Source organism: Megalops cyprinoides, chromosome 10 (genome assembly GCF_013368585.1).
Source record: "Megalops cyprinoides isolate fMegCyp1 chromosome 10, fMegCyp1.pri, whole genome shotgun sequence".
Lineage (NCBI taxonomy): Eukaryota > Metazoa > Chordata > Actinopteri > Elopiformes > Megalopidae > Megalops > Megalops cyprinoides.
Window position 1 is genome coordinate 17768090 of NC_050592.1, and position 20056 is coordinate 17788145.

General features: G+C 41.9%; 1 protein-coding gene across 1 annotated transcript in view; it reads left to right on the forward strand.

Moving 5' to 3' along the window:
• Positions 1-20056, forward strand: part of fhod3b (formin homology 2 domain containing 3b) — a 179264-nt gene that overhangs the window by 1527 nt on the left and 157681 nt on the right. The window contains exon 2 of the mRNA XM_036538550.1: positions 12587-12693. Within this exon, the coding sequence (XP_036394443.1) occupies positions 12587-12693 (107 nt within the window). The remainder of the gene's footprint in view (positions 1-12586; positions 12694-20056) is intronic.

Sequence of the window (20056 nt, forward strand, 5' to 3'; positions counted from 1 at the left end):
GACGTGCTTCTCCGTTTTCTCCGATTTCAAAAATTCAAAAACTCAAAATCTAAGTTTTTAGTGACTGCGGTTAGTTTACACGAACCGGTGTAGGAGATCCTGGTGGTATAGTGAGAATGTCATTGACAGTGATTTCATTCTTTGCCGTCGCTCGGTAGGAGCCTGTGTCTGCATTTATTAGCCAAGAAGGCCTCTTAAAGTTCCCCTTATCTTGAGCAGGATACCGTTACAAAGGTTCAAGCACACCCTCAGGCGCGTGTAATATACCACAGAGGCGACAGTGGTTCTGTGATTCGCTAAATCCTCCAGAATATTTCTAAAATGAATGCATGGATGAATCCTCTAATGCGCATGCCTCCTGTAGACTTGCTGTCAGTCAAATAAGAAGCTGGTCCAGCCGGTTGTCTACTGCGTGGTGGTCAGTGGGAATAGAATGAAGAATTCGGCTGAGCAAGGCACTCTCTTTGAGGATGACAGCCACAATGCTGTGACGGCAAAATGTGGAATGAAAATAAGGGCTTTATACAGCTGAGAGCATGGCTGTTTAAGACCCTTATTTTGATTCTGTGAAGTTGTTCTTTGGACCAACATCAACTTGAATCATTGCTGTAAAAATTGGGAAACTAAATCAAGAGCACCACAGGGCTTTACATGACTTGTTTTAACTAGACTTCCCATCACAAACCTCTTTGCTTACTTGTACAGTACTGTAGGTGGGCTCATTTCATACATTTGTTTACCGCAAGGAAAGTCAGCTGTTAGATGAAATTTCAAATGTTCATGTAAAGATAATGTTGAAATATTGTTTTGGGTTGGATTGGGGGCAGAGGGGCTGTTTAAATAAATAAGGACATCAGACTTATTGTATTTTCATTGTGTCATGTAATTAAGAAGTCAACAATGTATAAACAAGTTAAAAAGATCAAACACAGGATATTTTGAATCAAGGGATCTGGTTACGTTCAGAAAACAAGTTCACATCACACTGTGGTAACTGAAAGATAGTTGCTGGATGCTGTCAGGTGATAAATCAAATACATTAATCTTGGGAGATTTTGTAATTGACTTTCTCTTATACTGTGCTGCATAGAAATGTGCAGATATGGCTGACAGCTCAAATCATAAGAGAAAATATGATGCTGTTGTGTCATAGTTATTTGACAAGGTTGTGTGAATGATGGAGTTACATCCATATTTTAGTTATGGTCATCTTGTGCTTCCTGGAGACTTTCCAGATTCATGCTGTCTAGCTGCCTACCTCATACTGCTGCAGATTGTAACAATATTAGTAGAGGAAGTCTCTTTAAAGTACCACGCCACCAAACAAAAAATGACTTAATAACATGTTGGACCTTTACAATTGCTGCTGTTTATGTTCTCATCCAGGAAAAATCCCCTAATGTTGATGTGTTGTAATTAAACTATTGTATTGCTAGTGTTGTTACTTGAGTAAATAAATGAAGATACCCTCACAATAAACACAGTATATTCCATCTGGAGGATCTGACTTTGGATTAGGTACGGATTGGTACTGTGGAATGTTATTTGGGCCAGAACTCCCAACTTTGGAGGAGGGCACTGCTTTCAAACCCTTGAATACAGAGCTGCACTTAACCTGATTCAGTGAATATTCAGGTGTTCAAATGGAGCATGTGTAAAATGAAGTGCATAGGGGTGTCCACTAAGCAGGGAAATGATGTAATATAGCTCAGTTGAAGAGTACACTAGACAGAGTGGACAGCCAAGAACACCAGTGTAAGGTGTGTTGTGTAATACTGGAATTACTCAGGGTAATTAGCAGCTGTCACTGTTGCTGTAGGGATGACCATCTCCACTCCCGAAACCATCCACCACACACCTGCGCTTTTGTGTCATCTGGCTGGCATCCAGAAACGAACTGGAACACCTCCTAGAACAAGAGATGTGCATTTTTGTGCAAGGGTCACAACAGGCTGTTTGAGTTTCGGTCACATTCTTGGTATGTCAACTGGATCTTCTTTGCCTTATCCTGATGCAGCCGCAGTAATAAGCATATGATGTGTGAGCGCCACCAACAAGCAGCACTTCCAATGTGACATGGAGACCAGTTCTCCAGGGCCACACCTTATTGATATTAGATGGCATTCAGTAACAGGCTGTAGTTGTGATTAGCAGGTCAGAGAGGGAGCCTGCATGAAGTGTGGTCAAGAGCCAAGTCTCTCTTGTGACTATGACATCAGCTCCAAATGCGGAACCATCATGCAAGTGAACTGCACTTCCTGGTTACGCTGTCACCAGATGCTATGTGTCGATCAAGTCACTTATCCAGTATCCCTGATGGTTCTTATATTATAGCATACTGTTTCACAGTTAGTATTTGGATTGCTACTGGAGTAACTCATGTTAAGAGGCTTGCACAAGGGTAGGCTTGCATAAGGTTTTCAGATCTATACCTCTGCATCTCAGCAACCATTTCATGGACCACTAGATATGTAATGTAGCACCAAGTTATCAAGGTGTTTATCCTGAGACACGTGCATGGGTAAGATTGAATATTAAAGTAGTACAGTAAACTAGTTAGCAAGTTTCTGTGACTCATGGCGAACCCTCAATATTTTTTTTCAGTTCAGCTACATACAGTCTCTCTCTCTCTCTCTCTCTCTCTCTCTCTCTCTCTCTCTCTCTCTCTCTCTCTCTCTCTCACACACACACACACACACACACACACACATATGCACACATTCACCTTGCCCTGTTTGCCATACATGGCAAATCTTTTGACAGAGAGTAGAGATTTAGTGCCTGTGGCTGCACTCATTTTTCTCCATCATTCCTGAGGAGCTGTAGTAAAAATGTTGGAAGAGGAAATGTTTTGAGTGGCTGGACTGGACAACTAGCTTTATCTGCTCCGCGTGACTCTGCTACCTTCCACCTGCCAGCTTGCCTTAAATGGATTCAATTAAACTTGCTTTCTCCCCTCTCGGAGCTCAGTATTTATGCTTTTTATCTGGAGACACTTAACAGTAATGTGAACACTGAATCAGCATTAAAAAAATAGCTTCTCTGAACTTCTTTCGTGATTCTGTCGGAAATGCATGCTGCTGGCTATTTGAGGAATTCTGGGAAACCTTTTTTAATGTTGTTCCACTGTTATTACAGAGGACATTGTTCACATCTTCAGAAAAGGCTTCGGCCTTTTAATAAGAACCACTTGAAATAGGTTTTTTTATGGACAACGCAGAACATGTGATCCGTTTTGGAGGTGCAGCTCCATTGGTTGGTTTGCACTGAGCGTGTATTTTAGGTGGTTGAAAAGTCACGCAGGTCCAAATCGAAAGTTAATTTGGGTCTTTTGTCATTCTGTCAGATAGATGGGCTTTGATCCTGTCATCTCCCGGCACAGCTTGGGTAGATGAGTCACGGAACCTTCCGGATGCTGTGGAAGACCACAAGGGCCTGGCTCTCGTTTTGAGGCCCGTCTCCCTGACAGTGGGGACAGCAACGTCCCCTTGATTTAGGAAAAGGGATGGAAAAAAACCTGACTGAAAGGAAAACACACAAACACTAGCAGTCTTTACTGTGTACACAAGATTTGTCTCCCAGACCAACGGTAATTAAGCAGTAATCTTTAGGAACCACAGGACAAATGAAAAGTGCATGTTTAGATGCCTAGCACTGCCATGACAGAGAGTGACGATCATATCCCCTCTGCAGTGTAGTTTGATAGAGGCAGCAAACAGCTGGAACTGTTGATTTGGAAGCAGTCCGAGAGTGTGGTAGCTGGATGTCTCTGTCACAAAGGAGGGTGAAATTTATCCAGGGTTTGTGATTGGAGAAGTATGTCCCAGTTAAAATCCCATGAACCCAGCTGCCTTCAACGGGTGAATGTGAAGATTGTCTTTAGTTATTGCATCTGTCCGTGCAGTCTTGGTGTTTTATACAAGGGATATAAGAGATTGGGTTGATACACACACACACACACACACACACACACACACACACACACACACACACTCAAACAAACTCACAAACACAGATACTTCAACAGAAACATCAGGACAGATGAAAGATTATTGAGTGAAAGACACAGTGACCCACTCAGCTACACAGGCACACATAGCCCGCAGTGTAGCTCTGCTCTCCTGTGCCTGTGCATGGAGTTGGTGACATTGAATGAGCGCCTTTGCAGATCTGGCTGGTATTAATAGCCTTTTGCTCAAACATGGTGTTGGGGGAGCTGGAGAGTGCTAGCGCCGGTCTGCTGATGTCTGATGTGACAAGAGGGCCAGGGACTCTGGGGGTGAACCTGCGCTCTCTCACTATGATGACAAAATCAGTCAGTCAGACTGCATTTACGCTGACTTAGTCTCTATGGCCTACAGCACGGTTGACTCCTGATAATTGCATATGCTGAAGATGGCATGATGTTGTGTACTGAAGCAGAGTAACAACAGTAACAACAGTAAATAAAGATGAAATTTCACCAACTGTGTAATGTGTAATAATACGGAGTATACATTCATTCAGTATACAGTTATGCGGGGCTGACTGAACATCTCACTGTTTGCTGAGTGTTTGTATTCATTGGTGAATGTGCAGTACTAAGAAACCAGTAGTGCTTTCCGCTGTTTTTTTTTTTTAAACAGTGCATTCAGTTGCAAACAAAACAAGACCAAAAGGTGTGGGCTTACTCTGTTCTGTTCACAGTATGGTTTGGAAATTTACTTCACCAGCCAGGTGTCTGCAAGGTCTGTATCCCAGCATAAGGAGCAGTGCAGTGTTGCTCTCAGACAGGTTGTTTGACTTTCAAAGACAGGCAGTTATTCATTTGCATTCATTGGTTGATAGGCCTGTTGTTTAGTTAAGGTATATTCATGGGTCCAGGATCTCCTCTGACATACAGCTTTGAATGAAATGAATGTAATGTAATGCTTTCCTGTGCTGGATTCCCTTCAGTCCATTAGCAAATTGCAACACATACTGCTCTAGGCACCTTGACTTCCTCTACACTGCAGTGGTGGCCCAGGACGTAACACAGGAACACATGCAAATGCACACACACATGAACAATGACAAACTCACACATGCCCTTACAGGAAGACATCAAAGACACACATGCAGACACATGTATGCACACATATACTCACACACATATACATGCACACACATGCACACACACATAAATGTACATTTCTCTGACTCTCTTTCACTGAGCTGTCTCTCTGTCCCTCTGTCTCTTTCACTTATTTTGGAACACTGTTTTTTTGTCTACACATTATTTTAGAGAAATTACAGAGGTCTGTAATTAGAAGTTATGCTAAATACTGTAAAATATAGGTCAGCTCTCCTCCATGTCTGTGGGTGCGGGTTGGATTTTGTGCACACATTGTTATGCAGAGCTGAGGTTTTGCTGGTTCCCCAGTCTCTCTGTGCGTTTTCACGGCGTCTGCCCAGAGCCCCTCGGACCCGGGACCGGCTCCTCTTATCCCCTCACGGGCTGGTCCTCACGTCGAACAGAAGATGGAGTGCGCAGTTGTGGTCTGCTCTGCATAGCTGGTGGTTTCTAATGAGGCTGATTAATTCCAATGGGTCTCGAACGGGAGACCACAGACGTCATCATTAGAGCAATGTAACCAGAGGAAACACACGCACCATAAGCAGGAAAGTGCTGAAGTGTACCTGAAGTATGCTGAGGCATCAAAATAAATCAGAGCAATTCAGTGGTGTCAGATAATACATGTGAATTATGAACCATACCTTTGTTTTGTCTTTTCTCCATTATTCCTTTTGTTCTCATTCTGGGTTGATTTAGGCCTAAACTCTGTAACTTGGTGCCATAGCGCTGTAGTGTGGTGCTGATACTAATGTCTTAGTTCCTCTTTATAGTATCCTAGGTTGTGATTTCATCCTTGACCGAGTGGCATGAAATCATCTCCACTGAGCTAAGTTTCTGCAGGCTGAGTTGCTGTATAGGCTTTAAACAGGAAATGCCAGTCAGGCCTGCATTCAGTCAAATTGCCATGTGCCTTATCCTTGCCAAACTCACTCATTTCATTTTGCCAGGTAACAAATTTCAGTAAGACGTTAATTTCTTATGTAGTGTTTCTACTTAATATTTGTGGCTGCCAAACTCATAGATTTGTGCCTGAAATGAGAAACAGACACTTGCTTAAATGGAATGCATATTTAAAGAAAAATCACATGGTGATTAGATTGAATCTGGGTCTCAGCAATAATAAAACATAATATTTAACATTTATAGATATATAATTAGTAATAATTAAAAATATAAACAAAATAATGCACTTCAGTTCTAAAGTGTTGTTCTCAAACTGCTTTGTAATGAGTTAAGTACTTTAATGGAAGAAAAGAGTAAAATATTATGCCGAAATGGAAGTGAGGAAGAGGCTGAATTACTGATTCTCCATAGAGCTGTCGATAAAAGCATTTTGTTTGTGAGGTGCTTTTCTCAAACCAAAAGCACCTCACAATGACAGTGAGCAAGAGATTGTGCGTTGGGATTTTGGGGACTGATGTTTATTCCAAAGGGCTGTTTATTTTTACTCCTCCACTCAGTGGCGCTCACATGGTCAGTGAAGTTATGCACTCTGTGGTCACAGGGAGTGGCTAGGCATCTCTGTACAGTGGTGGTTTGGTCTCTGGACTAGTGACCACAAGGTCACAGGTTCAAATCATGGATGGGGGCGATGCAGCAGAGCCACTGTTAATCCACAATCACTGTTCATGGATTAACTGTCGTTTATGCAGAACCCCAAATGAGTCCGTAATCCTGGGCCCTGATATAACCATAGTTCCAAAAGAGGCCGTGTCAGGGATTTATATTTGTTGCTCCGCACTGGCAAAGGTTTCAAGTTTTGACCTCAGGGAAGGAACTGCACTTCTGGGATTCTCAGTAATTGCCGGTTACTTCTGTGACTTCTGTCCCCGTTTTAGGGTTTGAGATTGTGTTTTTGTTTCTGCTGTCCGGTTGGTTCAATTTGACAGAAAAGAAACCTAATCTGAGAGCTTTTTCTGGCCATGTCAAGGACACAATGGCCTAGAAATCGAGAGTGACACGTAGGCATGTTTTCTTATTCAGAAAAATATATACACTGTATAAATATGTATGGATAAAATATACAGGATAAACTGTGTATGTGTATAATACACTCTCTCTCTCTCTCTCTCTCTCACACACACACACACACACACACACACACACAAACTGTGCAGGAACTGCGCCACTCAGGTAGCTGTGCAAGTCATTAAGGGCATCATTTTTCTATGAGGAAATACGAGGCAGCAATGAAACAGAGCCCTGAATCAGAATCATGCAGATAGTGTGTGTGTATGTGTGTGTATGTGTGTGTGTGTGTGTGTGTGTGTGTGTGCGTGTGCATGCATGCGCAGGTGCACATATGTGGTTGTTTATGAATGTACACGACTATGTGTATTTGAAGAACTAATTGGTTCTTTTAATTCAAGGAACTGACATCACAGATGCAGGCCCACAAAGCATAAGAGACACTGGGAGCTTAGTATCCATCCATCATTGTGAGGAGGATGGAATGCCAGACAATAGCACCCCTCAAGAAAGCACGAGAGATGTGAGAATGAAAACAGGAGTGTTTCTGAGTCTGTGTGGCATGTGATGCAAAGCAGATGGTATTGACACCTTGCTGGAAGCTCTACCCTCACCCTCTGGACCTCACTTGCTCATCGACACTGTTATGAGTGTAAAAGTGAAAGATGTGTAGTGTATGCCCACAAGCAGGATGGTTTTAAGGTTTCTGCTGTCTTCTACAGTTAAAATTTCATCAAAAGGTTTCTTCCATCTTCCTGCACTAATCATTTGACAAGTTCTCCCTAGATTTAGGAAGTAAAAACAAAACACCTTTGGGAGGAGAGGTGGAGGAGGGTACTGTAGAACACCTCATGTCTGGTAACCCTTGATCCGTTCAGTGTTTCAGATCTGTTTTATGCATTAGTAAGTTGTTTTATTCCATGTCCTTCTCTTTGAAAGACAAAATGAGACAGCAAAGATTGAACTGAACTGAATTGAACTGATAGGAGCTGGAGTCAGTGCGTTCAGCATTGAGTGCCTGCTTCCAACCTCATCCCAGAGTCTTGTGTTGTGTTGCCCTGAACCAAATTCTCCACTGTCCACTCCCCCCAACAACAGAGCTTGAATAATCCCCCCTACCTCAACCCTCCCCCTATTACAGTCCACTGTGGAGGGCAGCAGGACTTGTTAGTCTCCTCCCTTTCATGCCTGGTTTTGTGTCGCTCCTGTGTCATTCTGTACCTCTGTGAGGCATGCTGGTCCCTGGCCACTCCTAAAATTAGCTGGGCTAACTTTGGCTGCACATCCACATTTTCTGTCAGTCACAGATCAGTCTTGTAATTGGTTGAAGTGCGTTTGCCGTGACTTAAAAGCATCTCAAATAAAACGTTGGTGCTGGCCAGTAAACTCCGGGTTTTCCCCAGCTCAGGCCTTCTTGCCTCTGCATTCCCTCAGGAGCTGGCATTGCCCTAGGATGTCTCAGGTTTCTTCTGAGAATCAGACCATTCACACCTGCTCAGAAGAATGAAGAGTCTAATAATGGAAGTCTCAACATTTGTTTTCAGCTTGTGTCTCCCTGCAAAACTGTATTACTGTATGGACTTTCTGGGATTACCTATGTGTGCAGTGATGGAGGATGAAAATCTCATTTGCAGCTTCATTTGTTTCTGGGTGGCAGGGGGTCAGAAGAGTCTAAAATAAAATAATGGTCTCTCACTTATACTTTGTATTGTTGTTTTCATATTCGATTTATAGGTGATATTCATTCTCTCTCTGGTTAATATTAGATTGTAAAACCACAGAAGTATGCTTCTTTTGATGCTTTTTTTAATGTTCCTACTGTCGGCAATATTAAATAGAATGTGACACGTTAATATTAAATACTAATTCAAGAGATAGAACTGTCAGTTACCTATGGTTCGGTTGAGGCCATGAGAGAACACGAGGCTCAGAGTTGGTGATGTTGTTGTAGAATCAGACGTGGCTTTGTTTAGTTTCTCTCCTTAAAGGAAATGACACGGCAGTCCAGCGAGTGTTATTCTAGCCGACCATATGTTTTGTTTCAGTCTTCAAACATTACTCAGTCCCAGGGCACCGCAGCGCAGCCGAAGACAAACTGAGGGGTAGCGCGGATCAAAGCCGCACGTCCCTTAATGTATTTACCAGCTAACAAGCTCCTTTCCCAGTTTTTTTTTTATTTTTTTGTTTTGTTAATGTTGTTAATTCATGAGAAGAAAGCGCCTTTTATGTTGAACCACATGCAAGTGTGAACAATGAGGCTTTTTTTAATTTTGAAAGATGGTTTTAAGATTTATTGGATTTCATGTTCCTTGTTCTTTATAAGAGTTTGTAATTTTCTCCACTGTGTTTTGCTATTGGGAAAAAAAAAGGCAAACAGGAAAAACTTTTCTTGGCTCTTTGTTTTTATGAACGTGTTAATTACGCAGACCTGGGAATTACATTGTTAATCTGACTCAGAAGGAGAGTCAGATTAACCTCATGTGAAGGAGACAGAAACAGAGGAGAAGACAAACCCCTCCAGTGGTCTGGAGGGCTGTTCATTCTGTGGAGCAATGTCAAAACAAACCGCATATTTATCAAACAGTCCCACAGTCAAACAGCTAGCATCCCCACTGCCATCTGTCTGTCCGTCCCAGTTAAAGTAGACAGGTTCTGTTTTGTTTTCTCTCATTCACCCCCTTGCTCCTATTAGCTCCTGTCCAGGTGGGCAAACCCTCTGGAGACTTACCTGTCTACATCCAAATATGGCCTAATATGAAATACATATCATAAACCACTTATGTTGATTTCGTCAGATATCTGCACACAAAGTCCCTTCACCCTGCACCTTGAACCTATACATTCTTGTTTTGACAAGGGCTCTCTGTAGCCTTAGCATTTTAGCCCAAGAATTCTCTGTCCTCACCGACAATTTGTAAGAGTCTATACTTTGCAATGAGTGCTCTATCAAAAGTGGACACAAAGTTGAACCAAATGAACTTTAACAATCTAAATAGTAACCAGAACTCTTTACGTAAAGCAAGAAGGAATGTGGCGTGAAATATTCTAGAGTTCCTAAACTGTAGAACCTCTGTGCTGTCATTATAGTGCGCAAGAAAAAAATAAACCATGTATGTCTCATGTGATTCATCTGGATTCTGCAAAAATGGATCATGTGTGATTCCACAGCATTCACACATTTCTTTTATCAGAAGGTTGTTGGTGGTGTTTTATTGGGTCAGCCGCTATAAAATGTCACCATGGTAAAACACTGAGAAATTTTTTTTTTTTTGGGAATATCTTCTGTAAAGGAACTTGGTCTTAAAAAAAGCTATGTGCAATACACCAAAAGTAGTTCTTTACAATCTCTTGCACAAAGAGGGCATAAACCAGTATTCATTTTGGGGGCATAGCACCACGTTGTCACAGTTTAAGAGAGGCAGACATTTCATTTTCTAAACATAATGTCGTCTGGACACACCATATGTTTTTGTAATGTCAATTTCTCATGTCAAATTCCCATGAAGCACACAAAAGCCACAAGTTTATAGCTGCGAAACAGCTTTTGGGGATTTTATTTTAGGTGACGAGGGGAAAGCTCCTTCTGTCCCACTGTACTGTATTGAAACCATGTGAAATAGATGATTTTTTTCTTATAGGGTAAAACAGGGCTGGGGGCTGTCACAGGGCTGAGCAGCAGGGTCAGTTGGTTAATAAATCTAGAGTATCTGCATGTCTCTCTCCCTTTCACTGTGTGTCTTCTCCCTACTCTTCCTCTGTGTTTCTCTCTGTCCACCCTCTTTCTCCTCTACCTCCTCTCTGTCCCTTGCTTTAAAGATTGAGAATTCATTCTGGCATTATTAGCATGACAGGGGTTATGCAGAATTCCTAAACTATTTGAGGACATGAACATAGTTCAACCCTCCCTCCCCCTCTTATACTAAAAAGAGGGCAAAGTATATAAATATGTAAATAATAAAAGCTGAGCAATGTAACTCTTCCTTCTCCCAAACCATTTCTCTGTCTGGCTTTGGGGGTGTGGCCGATGGCTGTGGTTAAACACTCTTAAACAGGATTGGGCAGAGGGAATTCACTCCATGGCAGCTTGATCTGGCATCCCACTGGGTCTCATTTGAATTTAAGGGCCAATTTTGGAGGATTTGCAAAAAAAGCTTTGAAACCAAAAATCCTCCCCACCCCTACCACCTATGGCTTTTTACCACCTACCAACAGCACTTCGCCTACCAAACTTGGGCTGAAGCTTTAATAATGGTGCAAGTGAACTGTTCACCCCAGCTTCTGGTACAGGCCTTTGTGCGCTTCTAGACTACTGCAATTCCATGTTGGCTGGCTTCACTGCCTGTACCACTGAACTGTTTCAGTTCTTTCGGAGTATTGCTGCTTGGTAAATGGTGTCCAGGCCTGCCTTTGTGTCCCCTTGTGTTTTCCCATCCCAGCTTGCATCCAGTTGAGGGTCCTGGTGGTCAAGGGAGTGGCTTCTTCTTGCCTTCAGTTCATCATCACCCGTTCACAGACTTTTCACTCAGCAACACATAGATCATTTTCAGTTTTTGTGTGTGTATGTTAGTATGATGCACTGTATGTTCCTGTTGATGGTAACTGTGTACACTGCAGCAATTGCTGTACCCTTCTATTTTAGCATTGATTTCATTCATAACACTCGAATCTGTATTATTTTTCTGGTTGGTGCTTGGATGTACAGTTAATGTTAAGACCAGTTACAGTTGTACCTTGCCATGGTGCAGCCATATATCATTCTGGATGAGAGCAACTGCCAAATGAAATAATAATCACTCCAGTGCCTGTTGAAAGCTTAGTGGAGGCCGGGGCATGTCCCAGGCCTGGAGTTCAGCGGTGGCTGGGGGAGTTTAGAGATGCCTGCAGGGAGGGGAGGGTGGGGGTAAAATAGGTCTGTTCAGTTCAGCGCTGGGGGCTTATGGACTGACTGATCACACTGTCTGGGCTGCGGCACAATTTCAGTGGCCTCCCTCTGGGAGGTTTTGAAATCCCATCATTTGATCTTAATTGAGTGTCAACAAACATCCGAGCCGCCAGCAGAGGCATGCTGGGCCGGTCCAGAGATACCCTCGATGGGCCGCGCTGCCTCTCCCCCTCCTTCAAGGCGCTTTGTTGTGGGGCTCCGGTCATGCATCGCTGCATTAGTCTGAGTCATCTGCCCTTACTTTAGGAACAAAATCAGCTGTTTCTCCATTTATTTTTTTCTTTTGTCCATTTATTTATTCATTTTCATTTCATCTAATTGTGTTTTTAAAGGGTATGCAGCGTTCACATCTAGAATGCATGAAAAAGTACAAGCGTAAAATGTTACATAGTAAAGGGTTCATTTTAAAATTTTAATTTTAAGTGCTCTGAAAATGCGATAATTCTTTTTTTACGTCATTCCAATCTATAGCTCGGTTTGACAATAATGCGCGTTGCATAAAGCAGGATGTTTAGGATGTGCATTGCTAATGTCTGAATAATGTGAAAAGGTAATTAAGGGTGTCGTCCTCTGCCCCGCAGCTCGATGACTGTGCCCTACAGCTGTCACACAATGGGACTTACCTGGATCTCGAGTCTACGCTGGCAGAGCAGCGGGATGAACTAGAAGGCTTTCAGGAAGATGGCGGGTAAGAGTCTGCACATATATTCAGTTCCTGTGTGAACCCTTCTGTTTCTCTCCCCCACAGTCACCGCAACTTCGGAGTTATCCTAAGCCTGCCCACTCAGTGCATTGAACATGTGCACTGGTGGCAGTGTTGTAAGAATAGGTTCAGATGTCTGAACCTGTGCTGCACAGTCATATTCTCACTCTCACTTTAGCAGCAGGACAATGCAATCATTGTTTTCCGTGAAAATAAGGTTTTGGAATCCTTTGCCTCAGGGATGTGTATTAATTTCCTGCTTTAAAAAACAAACCTCACTGTACCGCATTCCCTAATTTCATTTGATTACCGTGATCATATAGTGATACCTCTTTTGGTTCAGGTTGAAGGACTCCTCCTTCTCTCCCTAATGGCCTCACTTCCCTGGAAAGTGGGTTGAAGTGCCCATCATGTCCTGAAAGGCCTTCTGGAAGCTCATTTGAGATTCCTGTCAGTCTCTGAATGGATTGGTCCACTTTCTAGGCCCTGACCCATGCAGCAGTGTCCAAGTACGCTTATTTTGGCATCAGACTGGAATTCACCTTGCTTCCCGATTGGCTGGTGATCAGGCAGACAAACGTCCGTGGTTATAACAATCACGGTTGGAATACTGTACGATGGTATCCACTGTCTTTTTTGTTTTCTCTGGAGGCGGAGAGCTTTCTGTTTCCCATCTTTAAAACAGCAGTGAAAATGGGAGGGAGTATTTGCCGTGCTGGAGTTTTTTTGAGTTGTCTAGGGAATGACGAGCCGCTCCTCGAGGAGACCGTCCGCCAGGGCATCACCGTGCCAGCTGGCACGGCCCATCGTCAATGCATGTGTTATTAAATCCATACACTGTGCAGGGAGAAAAAAAGCTGAGGAATTGGGGAGCAAAGCATTATTGGTAATGAGAGGGTAACTCTGCCCAGAGGGCTCTAATGACACAAGTTCAGAACCCCTCTGCACTTTCTGCATTTTTCAACAAACCAATAAGCAGTCTGATGTAGTGTCAGAGAATGAGATCTTAGTTTCCTCTACTCTGCGTTTTCCCCCCTTTAAATGTGTTTATTTCACATCATGCTTCTATTAACAGCATCTGATGTTTTGGGTTGTCATGTTTTTTTTTTTTTTTTTTTGCATGGAATAAATCACGGATTCTTTCTGTTTTGCTGACTCCTGTGAGTTTTTTTAAAGGTTCCAATAGCTGTTATTAAGTCAGTTTAACATTCTCACAAAAGGGAGAAATCCTACTTCATGTCCCACTGGCAGCTGTTTTAATTGGGTTGTTTGGGTCAGAGGTAGGGAGTTTCTCCCTTACTGAATTTTAACAGGATTTTTAAATCTTTATCTTAAAACCTGGTAATGGAGATGTATTTTTTGATGCTTATTGGTGTGGCAAATTCTATAAAAAGACAGACTTTTTGTGGTTAGTAGTGATAACAAGTCCCTTGAGGGAAATTTTACGTGTCCAATTAGCTGTTGATTTGCCACAAAATGTGAGATAATTCCTTGGTAACCATTCCCACTGTGCAACATCGGGTGTTCAGGTCTGTGTTGCTGTGGTCAATGTGCATTGTGTTTTTCATCAGCTCAAAGGGTCCTACAACACCGGCTCTAACCTATGGGTATAGAAATTTCTCATACAGACATAACAGTGTTTAATGGTATTGTTGCCTGTGGTTAAACATCTGTGTACTGTACTACACAGCTAAAATACAAGCAGATTAATTTGCTGAGATTTGTAGCGAACATCAAAAACAATCCAACTCGTTCAGTTGCCAAGGCGCTCACTTTGAATGCAGGCTGAGCCCTAGAGCCTAGGTTTGGAACCAGCCATGTCATTTGTTGACAATGACTGGGATTCCATGGTGGAGAAAACTGGCTTTGTTTCAGTGGGAATACATTTTTCACTCAGGCACCCTGCAACTCCTCAGGCATCTACAAGTTGCTCAAATGACATCATCGGAAAAGTACCTATCCTCCAATGAGCACCCACTCCAGTGTAGTGTGCTGTATGACTAGTAGTCGTCTAGTGTCATTTCCCATGTGTCGCTGTAGAATTCCAATCATCTGGTCTCGGTGCTTCTGCAAAGGTTGTCTTAGTGAGACAAGCCTTATATATATGGACAATTCCAAAATGCATAAACAGTTAAAAAAGAGCCCACTATTGATGAGCAATAATCTTTTCATTTATTTGTTCTAGGTCAGTACAGACTGTGCAGACCATAGCAGGGCTGAGCAGTAAGGTGTGTCTATGGGACCATTTGAGTTTCCACTTTTCAATACATAGGAGAAACAGAACATTTACAAAGGAAAACAGCACATTTACAAGGCCTACATGTAAATGGTCAGATACAAACATGCAAGCAAATGCTCCTCTATTTGAGTTAAATTTGAAAAGACATCTCATTATAGACTCACCATTACATCAGTTACTCACAGAGCATGACGTATGTATGACATTTGACCTGAAATTGTTCATTTGCCTTACATTGTGAGGATGAGACTGGAAAAGCTGCTTCATTCCCATCTACAGTTCCACAGTGTTTGTTTTGCTCCTGAGCAGACTCATTGCCTGTTTAGTCTGCTCCGTCTGCGCTGTTCTTGTGCTGTAATAGAACAGTAATCAATCTTTGCTCCCAAACCGAAGGCTCCCTTCATTTACGAAAGCCATTATTTGTCATTAACAGAAACGCGTGACTTCTGGGCAGGTCTGTGGGTTGGATAATGAATTTAATGGAATTTTACCAGAGTGGAGCAGATATTAGCAAGTCATATGGGAGAAATGAAACCAAGCTGAGAGAAAGAAGGACAGTGTGGAAAACACTTTATAGTGAAACACAGCACTTTGGTGTAGTTAGTCAAAAAGTTCTAGTTCTACAGGAGCTGTCAGGTTGTTGTGTGGAGACCTTTATCCATAGGCAGAGGGAAGTGAGTGAAGCACACATATCTCTCTTATTGTGGAACAATTTGAAAACAGAATTTAAGAATTTTCCACCATTGTGTAGCAGACTATAAAGAAGCTTATTGTTTGTTTGCTGAAGAGCTTAAGATCAGACAGCAACTTTTGTGACCTCTATGGCTAAGAGTTTTCCTGTACAAATGACCTTCTTCAAACACACTTAAATATTTATCCCCCTCTGATCCCAGTCCATAAAACATAAGACATCTTTGCTCATGGAAAATATAGGGGAGTGTTCTAGGAAATATTTATATTTTGATACATAATTAATGAAGTATTCCTTGGAATGATTGTTAATTAAATAACAATGTCAACCAAAACAAGTGACTCAAAATGAACAACCAGGCTATTCCATTACTGGAGAAACACTTAACAGAAGTCTGTATGTACTGATATAAATAAAAGGCTTAGTGTTCGCTGACTTACACATAACTTGTTTGACATTTTTCCCTTTTTTTGTGACTGCAACAACCTGTCTGTCCGATGAGGGTTTCCTATGGATATGTATTAGTCATTAAAACATGGTGAGCTGCCACAATGAGGTCATTGTGCTGGTATGATAGTCTTTGCCGTTCCAAGTCTAAGGTCTGGTGTAGTTTTGAATCTAGTTCCGTCCTTCACGGGACTGCCAATGAACACAAGCCGGATTCCTGACGGCTGTGGATCAATTACAATTCAGTTAATTTGTAATTGATATAATCGTCTGATTACATTCCAAAGGTGCCTGTGTCATGCCCAATATCTCCACAATCTGATTAAGGTATGATCCTCCGACGGACCATTTCAAAAGCGCGGAAATATCCATGTCAGTACGGTCTTAACGATGGTAATCACTTCCACCCCACGTCATGGAGCAAAATGTGCGATTGTGACTCAGACTCTGAGCGCTGCCGTAATCACAGTTTCTCATTACAATTGACCCAGGGCCCTGGCTTTAGGTCAACACATTCCTGGGAATCACTGTCTCTCATTTGTAGGCTTTACTTTTCCAGAAAGGAATGGAGGTACCCATGGAAAAAAAGGACAACTCACCTTAATTCTTTCCCTTTCCTGGTGCTGCCCACTGTCCCTTGAAGGCCCTGGGGAAGCTGTTGTCAGGATCAGTTAGTCTCAAGGCCTGAAGAGTTGGTTAGGTTCTTCTTTAATGGGAAGGTTTGGAATATTTCTGGGGATTACTGGTATTGAGGGGCAGGAGTGCCACTCAGCCTCTTCGGTGTATTTCCCGCCTCTTGATTGCCAGCTTGCTGAAAAGATGTGGCATACAGGGCCCTTTGTGGAATGCTGGGAAAATTTAAGTGTCAACATTGTTTGGGGGAGCGGGGGGATTACTGAGGATAATGGGGGCAAGGTAACTCCTGTGGATCATTATTTGGCTCGATATGCACCTTTAGTACAATGTTGGGATGTTTCTGTTGAAGGTAAGCATAAGGTATTGTGTGTGCTAATACAGTTAATGTATTGTTTGTTCATATGTTGTTCACGATCAATGTTAGCTTGAAGGACTGTCTTTTTATGTTGTGTCCACTTAGATATTTGAATGGGTTGTCTTTAGAATACACTTCATAGGTATTCAAATAAATTTAAAATAAATGAATAAATAAATAATTGGTGTATATAATATACCAATAAAGTGTCTTTTTAAACATTTGCAGTGTGCCTTACATGATTTCCTTTGTAAAAAAGTTTAGGTCTACCCTCACAAATTATTTTTTCAGCAGTGGTTATGTACTGTTATCTTTGTTGTTTAATTGTTTGTTTAGGATTGAAAAGGCAATGGTTTCTTGCAATCCAGAACCTCTCATCTACGATCTAAAACCTGTCATGTGTTGTCAGATCTTCATAAATTTCGTAAATTGCCAAGCTGCTGTGAAATCTGTTGAAAAGTATATGTTTTGACAGTTTATGTTCAACAGAGTTGGAGTTCTTGTGGTGAACTTGTGGCTCAGCTGCTATGATTCAGAGATTGTTATGACACCATCGTCATTGCCACAGATGGCGTATTTGTAAGTGGCATAACACTTCAATAGGCTGATTTCAAATATAGCAGTTTTTTTCCTTAACACCTTTGTAATGATTGCAAGACAGTGTCAGTGTCACCAACCCCCTAAGATATTTTCTCTGACTGTGACAGGAAATATTAAAACCAGAAATGTCTAATTTTGTTTTTGTTTTTTATGACCTTTGCCACGGTATGGTAGAAGAGTAGGGGCTGTTTTGATGAAAGTGAGTTCTTTCAGGCTCTGTGGTGTGCTTTTCTTTGGAAACTCAGCCAAAAAAATTAGGCCTAATTTTGTCCACTGGTTGATGGCTTTTTGATGAGAGGCACTCAAAGCATGGGCCTTCCATGGTGATGCATTCCTCCCCTTGCTCTATTGGACCCGCCACAAACTCCCAGTTCTCCCAGGATTTCCCATGATGCATTTATCTTTCTTAGGAGGTCTGTGTTTAACCAAATATTGTACTTGACAATAGATTAAAGGCTGCCTCATAACTGATACCCTAAAAAGCAGTAAACAGACATGGTTTGAATAAGCCCTTCATACATCATTTGGAAACGACTAACACTGGAGGGTTTATTGTTTATGCTGGAATTGGAGAATTAGCATGGTGTGTTTATCGTTCCGGCTGCTTGTATCCATTATGGTCTGAACCAAGCCACTCTCTGCTAAAAACTACCAAGAAAATCAAAAACCAACAGCAAAAATCTAAAGTTCAAGAAAAAGAACAAACCGGCTGCTTTATTTGTTATCAATATTTACTCATGTTTTATATCTGACATTTAGCATGATGTGTACGTTGAAAAATGGAAAACTATGGCATTTGTTTCATATCTGAAATGTCTGTTGTTATTATGATATTATCTTTGATAAGTGGAGAGAGGGTTTTATTGCCAGGGCCCTGACAGTATCAGCGAGAGTTTGATGGATCAGACCATTGGTGACTCAGATTAAAGTGTGGTGCGGCAGTGGTTTCGAACAGCATGTCTATGAATGTGCAGAGGATCACAATGGATCGTAGTGATTATACTGAGAGGAAACTCAGTCTCCTCCAAGTGAAGCCTGCATAACAGGCCTCTGCAAAGCACAGGGGGACTTCTCTCTAATAAGAGGTGTGTGGGGCTTCATGAACCCAAAAATGAAACTGTTATGTGGTATTAGTAACTCACCAATTTGATCATTTGATCTGCCAGATTTGACTGATAATAGCACTTTGCTGTGGCAAAGGCTTCTGATTAGTTTGTGTGAGACAGTGGTCACCCAGACATGGTAGCACCACACATCATGAGGCTGATGGTGCTTTACTCTCCCATCACTCTTGTGCCTCTCCTTTGTATCCCACTGATACACATTCTCCTCAGAGAGTCATTTTCCATGAACTGAGACAAAATAAATTATCAGAAGAGTGTCTCAGACTTTGTTGGCAGGGTAATGCTCCTTTGCTGTAGTTTCAGCATATAATTTGTTGTGATGCTGAATGCTGGAAATACTGACTCTCCTCATTTGTGGACATACAAGTTAGCTAATATTCCCATTATAATGAGGAGCTCTAGTTTATTGCTCCAGTTTTTGGGTGGGCCTCTGTTTCTGTCCCAGTGGGGCTGCAGTCCATCTCGGTCCCCGTCTCATGTAGTAAGTGCTCATTTTGAACTTATTTCATTGTGCAGGAGTATTTTTCACTGCAAGGAAAGCATAGTATCATTGTTCCACATGTTATTTATCAAAGAGGAACTGGATTCTGTGGAACTTTGGTCAAATGCACAGGAGCATCTGAGACACCATTATATTAGAGAAAGCATTCTGATATTTTACCAATTAGATACTGAAGTGAATTAAAAATAACAATAACACATAATATAACATAGTGGTTTTCATTTCCTGAATAGAGAGGAAATGAAATAGAGGAAATAGAGAGGTGTTATTGTGTTTATTGTAGCCTAAATTTTGAACATAGTAATATTTGTTAATCAGTGATGGGTAGAGAGTGATGATACCCTAAATGTTACATCATCTAAAGGGGTTGACAATGCATAAACATGATCCATTTATAAACATACACTGATGAGCCAAAACATTATGACCGCTCACAGGTGAACCAAATAATGTTGATCATCTCCAAACAAGCGCGCATGTCAAGGTCTGGGTAGATTAGATGGTAAGCGAACAATCAGTTCTCGTAGTCAACATGGTGGATGCAGGAGAAATGGGCAGGAGTAAAGACCTGAGTGACTTTAACGGGCCAAATTGCTATGGTCAGATGACTGGGTCAGAGCATCTCTGAAATGGCAAGGCTTGTGGGGTGCTCCCGGTCAGCAGTAGTGAGTACCTACCAACAGTGGTCCGAGGAGGGACAAACCACAAACCGGCGACAGGGCGTTGGGTGCCCAAGGCTCATCGATGCGCGAGG